At 40.7% G+C, this 18,660-nt stretch overlaps 1 protein-coding gene across 1 annotated transcript; it reads right to left on the reverse strand.

The window, feature by feature from the left end:
* Window positions 1–15,113: 15,113 nt before the first annotated feature.
* sod2 (superoxide dismutase 2, mitochondrial) lies at window positions 15,114–17,893 on the reverse strand. Its single transcript, XM_070849402.1, has 5 exons — window positions 17,814–17,893; window positions 17,030–17,235; window positions 16,687–16,803; window positions 15,857–16,036; window positions 15,114–15,710 (listed from the first exon to the last, which is right to left on the reverse strand). Exons 1-5 carry the CDS (start codon window positions 17,858–17,860, stop codon window positions 15,565–15,567), a joined length of 696 nt encoding a protein of 231 aa, XP_070705503.1. The 5' UTR covers window positions 17,861–17,893; the 3' UTR covers window positions 15,114–15,564.
* Window positions 17,894–18,660: the final 767 nt, after the last annotated feature.

The following is an 18,660-nucleotide window of genomic DNA, read 5'->3' on the forward strand; positions in this document are numbered from 1 at the left end:
ATTAATAAAAATGTTTTAGGGTCGATGTTTCCTTGTTTGTTTATTGAAAAGGCTTTAATGTGTTCAAGATATCTGATTTAACTGGACTATTTCCTGTTTAGTTGTTCAGTTTGGTCACAGGACCTGGTCCTGCACAGGCCAACTGGAGTCTATCCAGTTCAAAAGAGTGGACTCAGCAAATATATTTGAAATAAAGCCATGAGAGCCACAATACTTTTCACTGAACAAAAACAGCACCAGCAGAAAAATCATCCGTGGCCTGTTGTGTTGATTCTAGCTGTGAGACATCTGTGAATATGCAACTTAAAATATGTGGTTAAATCGATTGGCAATAACAACATCAAAGCAATTTACTAAAGCACTTCACCAACATGTATTCAAATCTTTCAATTTTGCTGCATGGCATATTCAAAAAGGTCAATTTCTGTGAGAATATTTGAGTCTCAAGTCTAAACTTCAGCTGTTTTATTTAATATGAAACAGGGGCTGTCACTTTCTGTTGCTGTTTTGGTTTAAACAACTATTCATGGTGGACACGGTGCTTGTAAGGCCCTTAGAAAATACAGTTCTAAGGTTTCAGCTCTGTAAGGATGTATTAAAAATGTTACATGTATTGGAAGAGAAACCATACTGGCAGGAGAGAGGACACTCAGAGCATCCCGGGGAATATCGTGTATCCGCGGCTGTATCAGTTGGAATGACAGGACCGGACCGGACAAACAGGAGCCATAAACAACAGAGAGACGGCGAAAATTGTGTGTCCCTCTGAACAAGCTTTTAATTAAAAAAAATGTCTCATGAAAATACAAGTTCTGGGTTTTCTCAATTGCTCAGAAACATAATATTTACCAAACTCCAAGATGACATAACAGGCAGGCTGCAGTGACTGAGACTCGGTTGTTTTGCTCTCAGCTCACTGTTCTTTTAATGGGGTTTGGATGAAAGTTGGGGCTTTTTTTTTTTTTTTTGTTCACTACTCTGAGCTCATTGTAAAAGTCAGTTATGAACTCAGCCTGCTGAGCCTTGTGATTATGTCATTCTTCTGGCACACGGATAGGTCATGCATAAACGTAAGACACTCTGCAGGGGGAACTGAGAGGCCAGTGTGAAGGAGTTCAAAAATCATCATCATCTTCTCAGATTATCAGAAGTTATACTTTTGTTATCTCTATTTAAAGAGGTTAAAGAGATTTAAAGGTTACCCAGAAGTAGTGAAAGGCTGAAATATGAACCTCGCTGTCTCCTTTACTATTGCAAGAGATGCAAGAGTTAAAGGGCAGACGCGATACGGTGACAGGGAGCTTAGAAATTAAGAGACGTACCATTCATGTCATGAAATACTGTGGAAGTTTTTCAGCTCCTGTTGCCTGGGAAATGTGGCCAACATTCATTCAACTTGACTTAAAAAAGCAAATACACTCTATAGAATGATCACACACACACACACACACACACACACACACACACACACACACACACACACACACACACACACACACACACACACACACACACACGTCGTACCACAATCTAAGGCAGTAAAATAAAGATATATTTTTTTTAAGGCAAATGAATTTCCAGGTAATCAGGTCAAGACTGAGAGAAAGTGCTGCAGCGTATCCCAGTTCTGTCAACGGCTAAACTCATTTAATGACACAGATGTCTAAAATTACTTCATGTGATGGAAACAAACCTGGAAAAACAGAAGATTTTAGACATGGTTAACTCAGAGAAAACATGGTATTTTCTCACACTGAAGCAGTGACATTGACTGCTACTGACCTTCCTATGCGGCTGCGTGTGAGGTCTGACGTGCATTTAACATCTCCCACGAGTCATTATATGCACCGGCAGCGACACATACCAACACATGCATGCTGCTCATAAACAACCACACTTGTGTCAATACACACCACACCTTCATGGCACTTTATTTTACTTGATTATTTGAGCAAAGCCATCCTAATCCAGCAGCTTCTAGATAATATTCTTCTTTATTGGCTCATAAACCACAAAGATAGGATTTAGGATTATGAGTAATTGTTCCCATGGCTTTGCTTTCTTGGCGAACTAAACCACTATGTCATCCTATCTTACACGGTCGGCTTGGAGCCGATAAAGAGGCAGCGAAAGAACTTGACTGAGTTGCGGTGTCTTTACAGGCCTTGTTAAACCCCTAATGAAGTCGGTTTTAGATACTATGATCGATTAATGGGGCTCCAAACCTCCTGACTGCCAGGACAGAGCGGCACAAAGCAGTTTCTCTGAACGTTCTTCCGTCTTGAACTCTTTGGAAATCCACTTTGATGCATTTTGTCCGCAGGGTTTGCACCTTCAGTGCAAGCAGATAATGAGAGAGTTAAAGTCTTGTAAAAAAACCAGCGGTGTGAGGTGATGTATTGAGAAACTGAAAGCACTAAAAAGGAAACTTTATTTTAGTAATTAAAAGAAGGGGAGAAAGGGGAACTAGGAATTAAGTTACTAATACCCCAACTCTTTGAGAAAGGGAACATTAAGTTGAATTAATGAATAATTTTTCATTGCTTGACACCCCCCAAAAACATCTGAGGCCCATGTTTATACCTCAGTGACAAAAACAATAAAGACAAGAAAGCAGGAAAATTTCAGTTTCAATAAAACTTATCTTATTTTCAGATTTGTGTCCATCCCTGCGATGGGTACTTGCCGGCTATATTTGCTGAGATCTGGGAGTATGGCACCAGTCATACAGTTTATACTCAGTCTATGGTCAGATGTGGCAAGAGACACGAGCAGTCAGAAGATCAGAAACAAACTATATGGAAGAGAAAACCGACTTCAGATGGTAAAAATCTTGGCCAAACTCCATCACAGTTAACAGACCCACAACCTTGACTTACCATACTTTCATACAGTTGTGTGCACACCAGGTTTTACTGTTTTTGGTTTTGTTTACTTTCAGTTTGACCTCTAAATAGAGTGATTTAGATTGCCTGGCTAAACCAGCCAACCAATATGATTGTCAGTCTCTGATTTTCCTGCCCTGTTTCACATTGTTGCAGCAGTGTATTTTTACATCCAGGTAGTTTCTTTACAACCTTTACCTGTACTATCAAAACCAGTAGAAAAGAAGAACCACATTGTGATAAAGCAGAATCCATCAGGGGTTCTGTTTTTTTATTTAAAAAGAAAAAATATTTTTTGTGTATTTCATATACATAATGTGACAATTTGTTTCTTCTGCCAGCTTTACTTTAGAGATCATGAACAAAAAAAGATGCGTAGATTTAAAGAGTAGTGTGACATTTTGGTACATTCACTTTTGCTTTCGTGCCAAGCATTAGATGGGAAACTTGATACCACTCAAATCTGTCTGTTAATCGAGGAAAACAGCTAACCTGGCACTGTCAAATGTAAAAAAATTAATTAACACATTATATCTCATTTGTTAAATTGGTACAAAAACAAATTGTAAAAGGGATAAACATGTAAATATGTACCTTTTTGTGAATGAGCATGAGCGAACATGACAGCATACCCGCCTATCTGATACTTAGCCCATCTGACACTGTGTTCCAGACCTTGGGCATGCTACAAAACTTTGGATTAAGACTCATTAAATCACCTCCACTGCTCTTGTCAAGTGCCAAGTTGCTCAAATTTTCTATTACTTCATTATTATCCTCCACATCAGCGGCAGACACAAATACGTCATCGGAAAAGTCCATGCCAGTGCAAGCCAGGAGGCCAGAAGCGGCTTTTCTTGATAATCAAAACACAACGTTGGCAGGGGTATCCACCTTTGACAAGTTTATTGTTTTGGATGTCGTTTTTCTCCACGTTAACTTTCCAACATGGTTGCCTCTATTGTTGAGTTCAAAGATATGATTTCATCGTAATCAGTAAGGGTAGTTTAATATTTACACTGCTCTAATATGACTTTATCGCTCCAAAACACCCCATTATGATTGTGTGCAGAAAGCACCACACAGAGGAAAGTTTAAATATGCCGCTGAAATCTCTTGGAGCTAAAGTGAATTCATTCCTTTCAATGTGTTTCTCTACGTTTCAGCAGTGGTCCATATTCACATATTCACACTAGATATAGATCATCATTTTGGGACAATGTGGGGAACATATTGGTCACCGCTGGACTGAACCAAATGCTGATCCATCTTAATTTTCATTTCCTGTTATGTAAAATAAAGGTTGCACGTCAATGGTGCAAACAGCCGGGTTATCATTTGGTTTCCTTGTTCTCCCTTTCTCTGCCGGACAGAAAACTTAGATGCCAACTCTTCAGGTGTTCGACTGACTGACTGAAAATAACAAAGCATCAAACAAAAAAGATGCTGTGCTGGTGTGTTGCTACAAAGAAGAGAAGATAAAATACGAAGCAGGAATCTCAGATGCCAAGACACTGGACGGCAGTCTGTACTCATTCAAAGCAGGCGTTTGGTGCTCTGGATAGTTATCAAGACCGTTACTGTATGACTTTCTCTTCCATCTGGAGACAGTAGAATCAAGGTGCCAGTATGCTCCAACAACAGCGCTCATTTCCTCTCTGGTACAAACCCACCCCACTGCCCCAGCACACTGCTGTCATTGAAATGATGCAGTAGCAATGACTCATGTCTAAGCCAAAGACTGTAAGTCACTATTGAATTACTGCTAAAACTTCTCTCACATTAGGTAATTTGATGGGATGTTACAGCAAATACTGTGCATACAGTAAGACAGTGTGAAGTCAAGAGACCCGGTCAAATTGTAAGCACATAATAAAATAAAGCGTGGCTAGCAGATGCATAACATAAAGCAGACAAGCCTCTGCATGTGAGTATAGTATGGAAACTGTTTTGGTTTATGATGTCTCTCTCCCTCTTAGTTCATTTATTGACCTGAGAAAATCTGACAAGTTGACTTATTCCTCCTTGCCATGTGTTAGATGAAGGTGGAATATGTGCGTTACTCTGTTGGAATTTATCCCCATATGTCTCTGGGCTATTGAATAGTGCTTCTCAGCTGCTGTGATCCCTCAAAGTCAATCAGCCTTGGGGCGACATGTGGGGGAAAACAGTTGTTGCAAATAATGATTAGCATTTGTTTAATCTTGCAAGAGCGCCACACAGGTAGACTGGGACAGCTCAGATGGTGTCAGGTAAGTCAACTGCCAAAAGGCATGCTGAACTGACGCACTCATGGCACAATGTATTGTCCTACATGTCAAAACTCATCTGGTGCTTCACACAAGTTGAAACAAATGTGGAGAATTGTTTGCAAATGCTGGTAGGCCCAGGCTGAGCACCTCTTGCCTTGGGGTTAGTGAATTTTACATTTTGCTCTCCTTTTTCCTCTGAAACTCTCCTTCATTTCTATGAGGCTTTTATAGTCATTCCCACCCTGTCTGACTTTTTGAGGTTGTAAATGTTACACCCTTCTGCCAGTGGCTGAGGAAACAGACACAGAGCAAAACAACACATCAACAATCTGGATTTACAGGCGGTAACTTTGAGCAAAGACGTAATCAGTCTGCTCCTTGCGCTCATGATAGACGTTGTTACTTATCGTTTAACTGCCATTTGAAAGCACTTCAGGGACAAGATTTATTTATACACAGAGGGACACTAACAGATGTGGAATAAAGAGAAACTCGAGTACTTCCGTGTGTGGAGGCAAACGCTGTCCACACGTCTGCAAACGGGTGAAAGACAAGCAGTATGGACAGAAAAACAATACATAATACTAGTTTGTCAATGTTTGACTTCTCCGAATCGCCAAAAACTTTAATTCAATCCAAAATGGCTGACTTCCTCTTGGATTTAGGTCATGGCACCAAGAGACTTTCTTGTGTGTCTAGAGATGATAGATCAGTGTCCCAACAACATGTGCAACGTTTCATGAGTTTTCGAGCATGTTTGGGTCCTCAAAAAGACAATTATTTGGTGCTAAAGCACTGCGTGGTGCTCGGGCCCTAATAAACAAATACAAACATGATTCCACACAACTCAACGAAAGGAAGTGATGCTTGATCCAAACATAGTCGTCGAGTGTCTTATAAATCTGTAACTAAGGATTGAAGATATGCGTGCTTTCTTCCCTTCTTGGCAGTTGCATTGCATCAAGAAAATAGAGATTTAGAAAAAGAGAAACTTTACATCTTGAAAAGCCATTTGATACCAAAGGGAAGTGATACATGGAAAATTTAGAATGTAGTTTCCCAAAGTGGCTTCCAAGGCAATATTTTACTAAATGTATTATTAATCACACTGCATTAAAAAACATCCTCGATGGGGGAGCCAGGACATGTTGTGAAAGAGCGGACCCTGCTCTTCTCAGGCTGAGTCCCACAGCTCTGGATGGAAAAGTCACATCACAACGGGAGCTGCCTGGCTGGCTGGCTGGCGGGCTGAGGCGAGGCGAGGCGACGGCCAACAAACGGAAGCACATGGGACGGACAAAAGGAGCACAGCATAGGATGTTTATGGAGGTTGTGGGCGCAGCTTCACAGTGACAAGGCTCATGCTTAGTGTATGTTTGAATGTATGCATTAACAATTGGGGAGACATCTTCGACAATGTAAATTAATTTAAAACTGCTTTGATCGAATCAAGCATGCATTTGTGATACAAAAGGGGGAACAAACCAGCAGAGAATTATCGGCCAACTGAAGGTCTCCTTGGATCTATGGAGCGTTTAAGTATCTTTCATCTCATTGTATTGTTTTTATGGCCTTCAGTTTTACTATTTTTGGTTGACTGTCAGTGCTTTCAACCATGTTTCCAGCTGTTTTCAGCAACAAAAAGAAATCTCTAAAAGCCCACTGTATAGTACACTGACAAAGTTAGGAACTAGTTGATGAACAGAGCAGAGCATTTCACAGTTTAATAGCCTGATATTTCCCTCATGAGACGGTAGAGACCAAGATTGAGCTAAAAGGAGAGAAATAATGTAGTAATATCTCAACACTGACAACAACACAAAAATTAATATTCACAGATGTTTCACAGACATCAATATTCCTCAGAGGATGAATCCTCCTGATTTTGGTGATCCTGTGACTTTTTGTGCAGAGCAAGCGGCAGGTCAAATCTTTCCCTTAACTAGTGAGATATCTCTACATCTACAAAATGGATTGGCACGAGATTTGGTTCAGAAATTCATGATCCCCTGGGGATGCCTCTAGCAGGTAAAAAATCAGAGTAAATTGTCTCAACAACAACTAGAACGACATGAAATTCTGAACTTTTTGTCTCTCATCATCATCCATATGCCATCTGTCCAAATCATCTTGGCATCTTATCTCTCAAAAATTCCTAACAAAGAGCATTACAGCCTCACAGAGAGGTTTATCTATAGTGCTCTAATCAAGCTCCTTCAGTTTTCAATTATTAACCGTGATATTAACAAATATTTCATGCCTAAATTATTTCATCATTACCGCAAACACATTGTTATCCTGTTTGAAGTGTAGCTCAGTCCATAGCAAGGTGTGTGTGTGTGTGTGTGTATTGCTTGCAAACTTGCACATACTGTATGTGATATGCGTTTTCAAATGGGCTTCGTTCCTGTGTCTGAATGGATGAATGTGCATAATTCAGTCGCCACGAGGTATGTGTTTGCATGTGTGTGTGCATGTGTTGATCATAACCCCTGCAGAGTGCTGAGGCCCTCCGTGGTGCCCTGGTTGGTTAAACTCTGCGGCAGATGTGTGAGGATGAGGTCACTCACATGCTGCCTTAAAGACTTCCACTGATGCCCAATCAGCTCACATGGACAGAGAGCAGCAGAGAGAGGAGGGGAGAGGACTAGAGAGAGGAGCAGGCAGCGCATAGCATGGACGAGAGAAGGCGAGTGAATTACTTGTTAGTGAAATCTGTCCTGCGTTAATGACGGACTGTCATCAAAGTGGAAGGAAATGAAAAATGTGCAAGAGATCTGCCTCTAAAATACTGACATTAATCAGTATGTTTGTTTTGAAACAAGCATCTGCTGTGAAGGCAAAAGTTTACCCAGAATCCTTAAAGACAAAGTGAAATAAATGAGAAGGGAAACTGGCCCAACTGCGGAGTAAAGTAGAGCGGTGGGAGCAAAACGAACAAGAGGAATCAGTCTAGTCAAGGAGGCCGTATTAAAGGAGGGAACGGCAGTGAGAAAGTGGGTGAGTGTGAAATTAGCTGGGACAGCAGGAAGAATGCTTTGAGGGCTTATTTTTCTAAGACTTTCTACCCGACCATTGGTCTGACTGCCAATATTGCATCTGTTTCTGAATATAGCAATGACTATGGAAAATCCCCTGGCAGAGAGACTCTCCATCACACACACACACACACACATAGACACACACAAACATGGACATCAAACCTGCGACTCTTCCCTCACCATATGTACATTTTGATCTCATATATGAGTGACTCTAACTTTGACCTCTGCACCCCCCTCCAGACTTGCCCCTTCATGTCGCTTGATTTAATCCAGACCTCATCTCCTGCCACATCCTCTCTGGCCTCACATGCCTTTTTCTTTCCTTCCCCACAAGCAACCAACACTTCATGCCACATTCAAGGGTTTTACACTGATCGACAATCAAAAGGCTGGTTCTTGTTACAGCGCTGTGGTCTAGACGTGCTAACTACTTTTGGACACTTTTCTCTGTTGTGCACTCACCATTTTAAACAGGATTCAGACATGTGAGGGCCTATGGCAGGTGAAACAAGACAAGAAGAGGAAATAAGTTAAAAAGCCCCCCAATGGTCTCATTTTAGACTGAAGACTTCCATAGATGCTTTTATGGGAAACCTATCTTTTCTATTCTTTTGTCAAACTCTGGGAAGAAGAGGTGAAAAATCTACCATTGTAACATTTGAGGTAGCTTTTGACCTGTTTTGGGGGGGTTCTCTTTACAAAATATCCTCTGTTGTGACCCAGTCATTTTTTCCATACTGGTTTCTGCTCCTAGTTTTCCACATGGAGATGTGTTTAGACAGACAATGAAATATAGCAGACCAGAATGATGAATGGATTCTGATGGATTTTTGCAAAAATACAGACGACCGTCTCTTCTATCCAGCATGATCTCATTATGTATGACATATGAAGTCAGCTGAAAGCAGTTTTCAGATTAAAATAGCTTTCTATGATTATTGAGTCCCACTATACAGCAGTTTTTCAGATAATGAGTTGATAGTTAATGTTTTTTTTTTTTAATCGAAGATTCTCACTCATCAGTGACATGGGATGTCAAAGGCAACTGGACGTCCTGTTTGATGTCACCAATCGGCACTCATCTGGTTACTTAAACTACCATTTTAACATCACTTTCCAGGCACATTGAAGGGTTATGCTTTAAAATGATTGCTTTGTAAGATGTACATGGGAAAAGTAGCCACACTCGAGGGTGAGATGAAAAGCCAGCCATTATAAAGAGGGTTGAGAGGGGATGAATCATACAAAGGGGGACAACAGTGCTCACTGATGGACAGTAAAGTCCATTAGTAAATATCACCAGTATCAAAATGAAAAAAACATACTATTATATTGACTGATATGATGGACAATCACTCATACATTATGAGGACAAAGGCCCGTGATTACATACACACACAGTAACTGTTTACCTACTTACAGAAAGCCTCAACTCACTTTATAATCTTATTTCTCCTGCATGCACATCTGTTAAAGGTTCTGTTTCCAGCATGTGTAAAAAGGAGATTCTCCTTCATTGCACCCCCCAGAAAAAAAAGTCTGTTGCCGCTGCTGCTGCTGCTGCTGCTGCTAACACAGCCAGTTTTCCACAGAGCACTGGTAAAGGTTAAGAGGGAAAAATTGCAGACACAGCTCAATGCGTTGGCATATATGGGACTGCTAATAGAATTTATGTCTTGTTCAACCTCATATGCACTCAGGAACATGCAACTTTGATCTGGAGACCGTTGGTCAGGGTCACAACTTTTTTTTATTTATTTATTGAAGTACAGGATAGCCGGTCAGTCTGGAATAAGTTCTTTTGTTGTTTAACTTAACTAGCTGCAGGACATCGACATTTTCTTACTTGGATGGGATCAAAACAGCATGTCTATATTTATAGTTAGAAATATTTTTAAAAAATAACATTTGAGCTCACATTCAATACGTTTTTGAGATCTACATTCTCTGGATATATTACTTTTAGATTCAATTTGTTGTATTGTTCAACATGAATTAGAGCTAGACTAAAGCGCAGAAAGCTTTGTGGACCATTCTCTGATCTGGCCACTTTAACACTGATATACAATGAGGTGTGTGCTTCCTTCAGTGTCTGAGTGTGAGCCCATGTTTTGAATTTAAAAGTTAAATTTCGCCTCTCCGTATCCACACTCCCCACATGTAGACAAATCATTCCTCTGATCCTGAATCACATCGTGTCAACACGTTGTCAGAGCTGTTACTCGATATTCAATCACCGTGTAAAGGGAGTCTTCCTGCTCAGATAAGCTCTTTTGTTCTATCATCTTGCAGCTCTCTCTCCCTCACACTTTACTGGACTGGTATCAAAGATACCATAAACATCAGATAATTTCTAAGAGGTCAACATGTGTGACTAAATGATATCAATACTATTGGAGCCACAACTACATCAGGATTGCTCTATACATACTAGAAATAGAAACAGACGAATGTAGCAGAGAGCAAAAGAGGAGGAACAAGAAAAATAAACTCAAGTCTGCCTCTGAATATACTCCATGCGTGTATATATTTCAGTAAATCAGCGGTCAATCCCTCAGGCAAATGATGATTAATAACAAGTTTGGCTCTTTCCTGGCTTCCTTAGAGAGAAACCTAAGAAGCTGCCTCTTTTGCTTCTGTCCGTCACCTTCAGCCACTTTTGTGGATACCTGGAAATGGAGGAAGAGGACGTCCTTTATGTGTTTGTGGAAGTTCTCTGTTGTAAGGGGCCACCTGGAGGGGCTGATGTGATTTTAAATTTGGCCACTTGGTTTTCCAGCTCAACCCGGTGGGAGCACTGTGATGCAGGCGCGGCTCCATCCCAGACAGGAAGTCAAGTCTGTTCACGAGGGCACCTTATTGCATTATAATTCTCAGGCTTTGGGTATGCTCCAGATAACTCTCTCTCTCTAAGTCTCTTCCCCTCTGACATCCTGAGCGCTGAGCCAAGGAGGACCTGCTGAGTGCTGAGTCTCAGCGAAGGATGAGAGGAGACGGCCAGATTTTGACAGAAAAACTTCTTGATTAAATCCAGTGGGATTCTTGATCCAAAATCCAACAGGCGTAATTGCCAAGATGAATAATACAGAACTGGAGATTCAAAAATGATGGATATGGAGAGAGAAAATCCAGGCAAAGGGAAACACCCTCAAACAGCTTTTAAACAAGGTGCTGGTGTTATAAAGATTTTCACTTTTTCGCTTCAAAGGCGGCTCCACTGTCTCTGATTTGCGAGCCTGTAAAGTGATCCATAAACCAATGCAGAGGTGAGGCTTTATGAGCATAAATATGTGCAATTGTTGTTCATTTTATGGATACAAGGATCTCAAGTCTCCAATTTTTGTCCCTGTATGAGCTACAGTTGGCAGCAAGGAGAGCGTTTCACATCTTTAAAAGAAAAGCCAGTGATCTCCATGTGGATCTTTCAAGCTTGGATCAATCCCACATAAACCGAAATGACCCCGGGCCTGTAGTGATTTATCACACTCTGCTGCCTAAACGATGTCCGCAAGCCTTGAGACTCACTGGTGAAAGTGACGGTTACATAACTGGGAAGATTTAACCAGACACAGTCACACCCTCTCGCTAAAACACTCTTTTTGTTTCTTTCCTTTAAAGACTTTTTCAGAGAGAGATTTGTAAGTGAAGAAATGTTAATGCTCAGATGAAACGCTAACAGACCAAGTCACGGAGAGCTGATGAAATATACTGTATACACCTACACTTAATTCAAGCTCTTGAGGATGCTTTTCTGTCTGCCTGGTCTTTTCAGCGGCCGTGATAAATCAATCACCCTGTCGTGCTGAGGGATCAAAGTTTTCCACAAAACCCTGCAGCCTCAGACCTACTGAAATGTCTGGTTGTTGGCTGTCAGTGGCTGGTGGAGAGCTCCTACTCAAAACCACTCAGACTCGGGCTAAGACCCAAACGGGTGCCCTGAATTTAGCTCCGTCGCCCTCTCTGCCAGGAACAACGGAGGGCGAACGCTGGAAAGTTTTACCTCCTCAATGTTGACACTTTTTCTAATGGCGTTCCAAAGTCCAAATGGGACAAGGACAGCTTGTGTAGGGCAAACAGCCACAATGTGGGGCAGCTTTGCAGGAGAGACAACGGTCTGCAGCCTAGAAATGTGATGACAAAGCTGCAAGGGTTGGTGAGACAGAGAAGAGATTGAAGATGTTGACCTCCATTAAGGAAGGAGTCAGATGACAAGTATGCATAGTTTGGATATCAGATTTGCTTGGAGGGAAATGACAAGTAATGATCTTTAACAGCAGGTGTGAAGGCTGTAGAGCACCTGGTAATCGCCCTCTCCCATCATGTCCCAAATGTGTTCATTTGAAACCATTTTTAACTGGATGCTATTTAACACTATTGATTATACAAAAAGGATTTGCTACAATAACTTTTCATTCAGAACTGTAAATATTTGATCACACCATTTCAACCATTCACCCAATACTTTAAGCTAATTATTTCAACTGTTTACTCATTGCTTTAGCAAATGTCTCTGCATTACTTTCTATTGGAACTACTTATCCACTGCAGTACCCATTTCAAATTATTTGACCTATTCTATGATTTATGTATCCCCTGGTAACTGCAGAGCCTAACCCTAACCCTGGAGTACCCCTGGCTGGTAATATGCTGCAGTATGTATGTATGTAGTATTGCACCCATTCATACATCTGTCAGTACCTCTACACTGTTCGTGTTAAAATACCCAACAAAAGGCTAAAGAAAACTGTTATACATCTGGAAAAAGTAATATGATTGTATTTTTGAAGGTTTCTATGGTTTCCTCTCTCTCTTGGCCACCCAACATATATCTTTGAAATGTCACATCAACAGTGTTATGTATTAAGAAAAATGATGTGTGTGTGTGGTAATTGGAATCAGTAAAGAACACAGTGTGGGATGGGATGGACACGCACTTCCACCATTTATGCTCCAACAACATGAATATAAATCCAAAGGCACTAACAGTGGAGCTCGGATTTCCCAAAATGATTGTGTTTAAAGAAAGCTAAACCAAACTGCTCTTTCTGGCAGTTAAGAGCTCTTTTTAACACTGACAAGCAAGCCTTAAAACACAATCTAGGTTATCTACAGATGTACCAAAGCTGCTATTGGATGGGCATTCCTTTAGTGCCTGATGGAGACTGAGAGTGAGATGAGCCACAAAGTTGAAGGCGTGTGTGTACAGTTCACTTTTTGGCATGAAAAGAGGTTTTAGTGGCAGTTTTTAGGAAAGATCACCACAGAGTGAACCGAGGAGAAGGGAGAAAGGAGAAAGACAGATTTTAGAGGAATTAAACTCAGTGACTGAGACATTTCCCCAGTATTTTCCTCTCTTCCCTTCCAGAGGTTAAAAAAACTCTATCCTGAGTGAATTCCATCTTTTTTATGAGTTGTGGAAGAGGGAAATAATTTTTGGCACACCCAAACTTTTACACAGCAAAAGTAGGCCACATTTAGACAAACCATCATCTTATAAATGGGGAGACTCTTCTGTTTTCAAACGCTGGCAATGTCTCCCAAATGAAACTACTCAAGTTTGTGTGCTTGCATTTATGGCTCTGATGGATTTGAAGCAGTTGTTTGTCGTTCGGTCCAAAAGCAGTCCGAAGTTGTCATTAGTTTGTCTGGCTTCCTGCTGCAACTGGTTTCTGCCACATCAGTAGTATTTTGATATGTTTAAGTCCCAGAAGGCTTGTAGGTTAGATTAAACAATCATTATCCATGTAATAGTACAGTCAAACTATGCCAATATGTAATACTCCACCGATGCATTAGCCAAGTATTTCAATCACAGTAACTTAAATGACATTTTTCATTTTTATTGATTCATTCACTTTAATTCAGTCACTTCAATCCCAACAAAAAGGGTGCATCACTCAACACAACCAAAATGAAGCTGATTGCAACCTCGAGAGTGAAGTCTGGAGACCATGTGCTTGAACTCAATGTCCATTGAAAACCAGTTCACCTCTACGTCCTGACACCACCTCCAGGAAAAGGGAGAGACCTCTGGAATGTGATATTCCCGCCGGCAAACCAGTCAGTCCTAATCAGTAACGGGAAGTAACGGGGCCACATGGATGACCGCAGATAAACCAGCTGGAAGCCATTGAAGAGGTTAATTAACTGACATTAACATAACAAGTCTATCTGACCCAGTTACATAGATGTGTAACTCCCATCATTTAAATACACTTGATAAGAGTTTCTTGGAAAGAAAAATGAGTTCATACACCTCAGTGATCCAAAGCATGAATTCTTGGGAAACACTGCCCTCTTTTGGTGATCCTGTGAATAAGCAGAGCATTTCACACTGCACACAGCCTACTACATGACTGAGAACTATTTTAAGTCCAACTTTGCAGCTCAGACTGTACTGGACAGACAAGTATATGCCTTAGATAGTATTTAATGTCCGCAGCAAGGCTACAGTTTCCCAGCAAGCACCATTTTTTAACTAAAATTTTAATCTTTTTACAGGACTCAAGCCAATTGGCTGCGCTTTCGAAAAGAAAATTATAAAAACAAGTTGCAGAAAAACGCTGATAGCTATCATGTATTGCCATATGAGATGAAAGCTGAGTATTAGAGCCAGGGAGAGCTCTTTGAAGGTTCCTTACAATCTAAATATCTTGCATGCCTCTCCAAATTTGGTAAAAGAATGTCTCCAAAAGCTGTGAGCCACGTTCATCTTTATGGTCCTCTGCTGGGATAATAAAAATCTGAAGTGAATATAAAAAGTTAGATCTGTGGCACTGGTCACCACTGTGACAACAATCTCCATGTTTTTGTTTTCTCCGTCATCCTTCTAAAACATAAATAACTCTTTAATAATATCTTTTAAAAGTACTTTATATACAGTATCTATAACAGCACATAGACATAGAAGAATAAAGCACCAACCATAAAGCTTTTACAATCAAAATCCTATAATTTTATTATAATACATCAAAAACACAGACTGTAATAATGTTGCCTGATTTTAGTGTGACTCATTCTGACAAGACAAAGCTCACTGAATTTGCACTCTGGTTATCTGACACCTAGTTTACACGTATGACAGCCAATATTTGGGCGTGATTCACAAAGTCAGCCAAGATGTGAAAAGTGGCCAATGTGTGCGCTTGAAAAAAGTCTGGGAGTTAGGAGTAGACCCCAGGTAAAGAACACTTGCAAATAATTTTTGAAGTTGTGCGTTTGCAGGGAGGTAACGACAATGTAATCTGCACCAATACAGCTAACTAACGTACTCAGCTTTGATCTGAACCCTTCATGCAAGGTAAAACTGAACATTGTTTGGAACTATTGTTTGATCCAGGTCCAGGTCAGGGTGAAAAGGGTTGTATATCTGAGGAATAAATTCTACTTTTTGGCAGTCTGGAGACGCTCGCTCACATTCTCCCAGTTAATGACGTTCCAGATAGCCTTAACATAGTCCGGCCGCACATTTTTGTACTGCAGGTAGTAGGCATGCTCCCATACATCGATACCGAGGAGGGGGACGAGGCCTGAGGGTCAGAGACAAGACACATTTGCCCTGATGGCTCTGTTTCATATGTGCAATTTGACAAAGGACAGTATGAGGGGAAAATATGAAGAACATACTGTAGAAAAAGAGTTTTATCTGTACTTAAAAAGCTGTTTTTCAACTGACCTGTAGTTCCCTGCAGGGGATCCTGGTTAGCACAGGCAGCAATGCGAAGTCTTCCATTCTCCTTGTCGTAGCCCAGCCAGCCCCAGCCCGAGCCCTGCACTGCCACTGTAGCAGCAGACATCTTCTCCTTCATCTTCTGGAAGGAGCCAAAGTCCCGCTTAATGGCCTCCATCAGCTCCCCTACAGGAAGTGACACAGACAGGTGCTACTTCAGGGAAGTACCAGACATCAAAACCAAGAAACAAAACCAAAAAGCATTTTGACTAAACTTAATCTGCATGTCAACTAGTTTATATTTTCTGCAAGACAGCTGCTCTGTCAGCCTCATAGTAACTAATAATTTCTCCTAAGTCTTTTGCTGTGGAAACTCTCACATTATGTATATGCTGAATTTAACCCCTTTGACCACTAGGAGGCAGAAATCAACCTTAGTGTAACACAATGCTGAGACGCCACTGGCTTTTCAGGTTACTGTGGAAAACATGGGGGTCATGTTTCTGCCCACCTGATGGATTTGAGTCCAATATTAACTCACGTTTTAGTTCTAGTTTGGTATTCAAAATCCTTAAAAAACATATTGGACTTAAGCTCACTGGATGCATCATAAACCACTCATTTGCTTTTTTTACTTTGACTGGCCAGCTACATGTTCTGTTTGTGGCTGCAGAAGGTGGTAAGATTAAAAAATCCAGTCTGTTTGAGGGCCAGTAACATCCCAGAAACAATAAGATGAGTCATATGTTGCTTAATGCAGGAGCAAGTTAACTACAAAACAAAGCAGAGTGTGAAAAATAACTGAAGACAAGTTGTTGGAAGTGTTTCTGCCTCACCCTGTGGCTCGCCTCCACCATTTGGAGAGAGGTTTGTCCAGAAAATGCTGTGGTTAATGTGGCCTCCTCCATTAAACTTCAGGGCAAGCTGGAGGCTAACTTGGGCGGTCACATCTCCTAAAATACATGTCAAACACATGCAGGTGAGTACGAAGACATCAGGCATGCAAGGAAAAGTTACAAAAAAACTTAAATAGATGTTAGGGATGACACATAAAAATGTTTCCCAGACATAAATATTAAAAAATGTATCCTGAGTCCCTCATTTTTAACAAATCCAGATTTACATCTCCACGTACAGGAACAATTCTGCTGCTTGGTTCACGTGAGTTTGTGTTTGTACCTTTTGCTAGTGCCTCCTGATATTTCTCCTCTGTGACGTTCAGGTTGTTGACATATGTGGCATGGTGCTTGCTGTGGTGCAGCTGCATTATCTCTGCGCAGATGTGGGGCTCCAGGGCGCCATAGTCATAGGTCAAGTCAGGGAGCGTGTGCTTCTGCCTTGACGCAGCTACCTGGCTTATAGTTTGGCTGACGCTGGCTGCACACCTAAAACAAAGCAGAGGAAAAACTTATCACAACACTTTAATAGAAATAATATGTAGAATATAAGAAGTTAGTGAGATTTTGGTTCCCACTTGTCTAGAAATACAAGAATAACAAAGATTAAAGACTACCTGTGTGACTAAATTACACAGTCTTGGTCCAAGATAGCCTGTCCTGTATTAGTTTAAGTTACAGCAGTTTGATAATCCTTGAGAGACTAGCTTAAAAGGAACTTAATATCTAGTATTGATTATGGATCAACATACAGCAAGTCAGGTTAGGTGGTTAGATATGGCTGGTTGAGCTAGTGGTACCGGGTTAGCTAGGTGTAAACAAGTATGGCCGAATAAATTCGGGTTACTTTAGGACTACCTGTTGTGTGATAATTACAAACAAACTAAACCCTTTTGGTGCGCCACATGCTAGACTAAGTTAGCATCCTGTCTAGCTAACGGTTAGCTCAACAACAACAACTGTCTCAAGTTCATGAGCAGTCGCTGCTGGCAGAAGTCAGCTGTCCTAATTCCTTATGCACTCTGAACACGCGAATGACACTAAATGTTAAGCTGATATCAGATTACCTGCGTATTTGAGCAACTCTGACAAGCATGGTCATGGTTATGCTCATAGAGTGGGCACCAGAGTACACACACACTGCCCTTGAAATGTGCAAGTGCACCGTGACAGCGCAGGCGACCGTACCATTATCATCCTGTGGGGGTGTTCATGGGAGTGTATAGGAATTAGATAAACCTCAGCTGCGACAATTAAAGTCACTACTCCTCTTAGAAATATTTAAAATTTCTATAGATTGATATAATGATATGTGTGATGAAAACTGCAGTAGTGAAATCTATTTAAAATATTACACATTTTTGTTTACCCCTCCCTGTTCTACAGCACCTTTCAACGCTCCCTTCTGGTTGGTTTTCATAAAAGTGCAAAAAAGCGCTGCTGAAGTGTCATTACATATTTCGTTATAGAGATAATGGGCACGTGTGTGTGAAATATACTATATTATATTTCCGTATTGACGCACATGTTGGGGTAGATGATACATAATAAAATATAATGTAGCCACGAGGATTGGAAATAATTTGTACAAATAGGCTGCACAGTTTTGCATAATTATCAAAACTAACAGCAAAGTAAAGAATCACGTGAACGCCTCTTCTACCACATATGAATAAGTGCCAGAGATCGTCTATGTACAGGAAAATGAATCACTCAGTAATAAAACAAAAAAAAAAAACAATCAAACTGCTATAGTAAGTGTTATTCTTAGTGGGTTCAAAGTCTCGCGTCTCATTTAAGAAAATTCTCTTGAAAAAGCAAAGCAAAACAAAACAAAATAAGTGTAACTATCCATCATGTGTATGTATGTGAACACCAGGAATTGTGAAGCCTCAAATCAAAACTGATGATGCA

Source organism: Pempheris klunzingeri, chromosome 18, assembly GCF_042242105.1.
Source record: "Pempheris klunzingeri isolate RE-2024b chromosome 18, fPemKlu1.hap1, whole genome shotgun sequence".
In the NCBI taxonomy this organism is placed as follows: Eukaryota; Metazoa; Chordata; class Actinopteri; order Acropomatiformes; family Pempheridae; genus Pempheris; species Pempheris klunzingeri.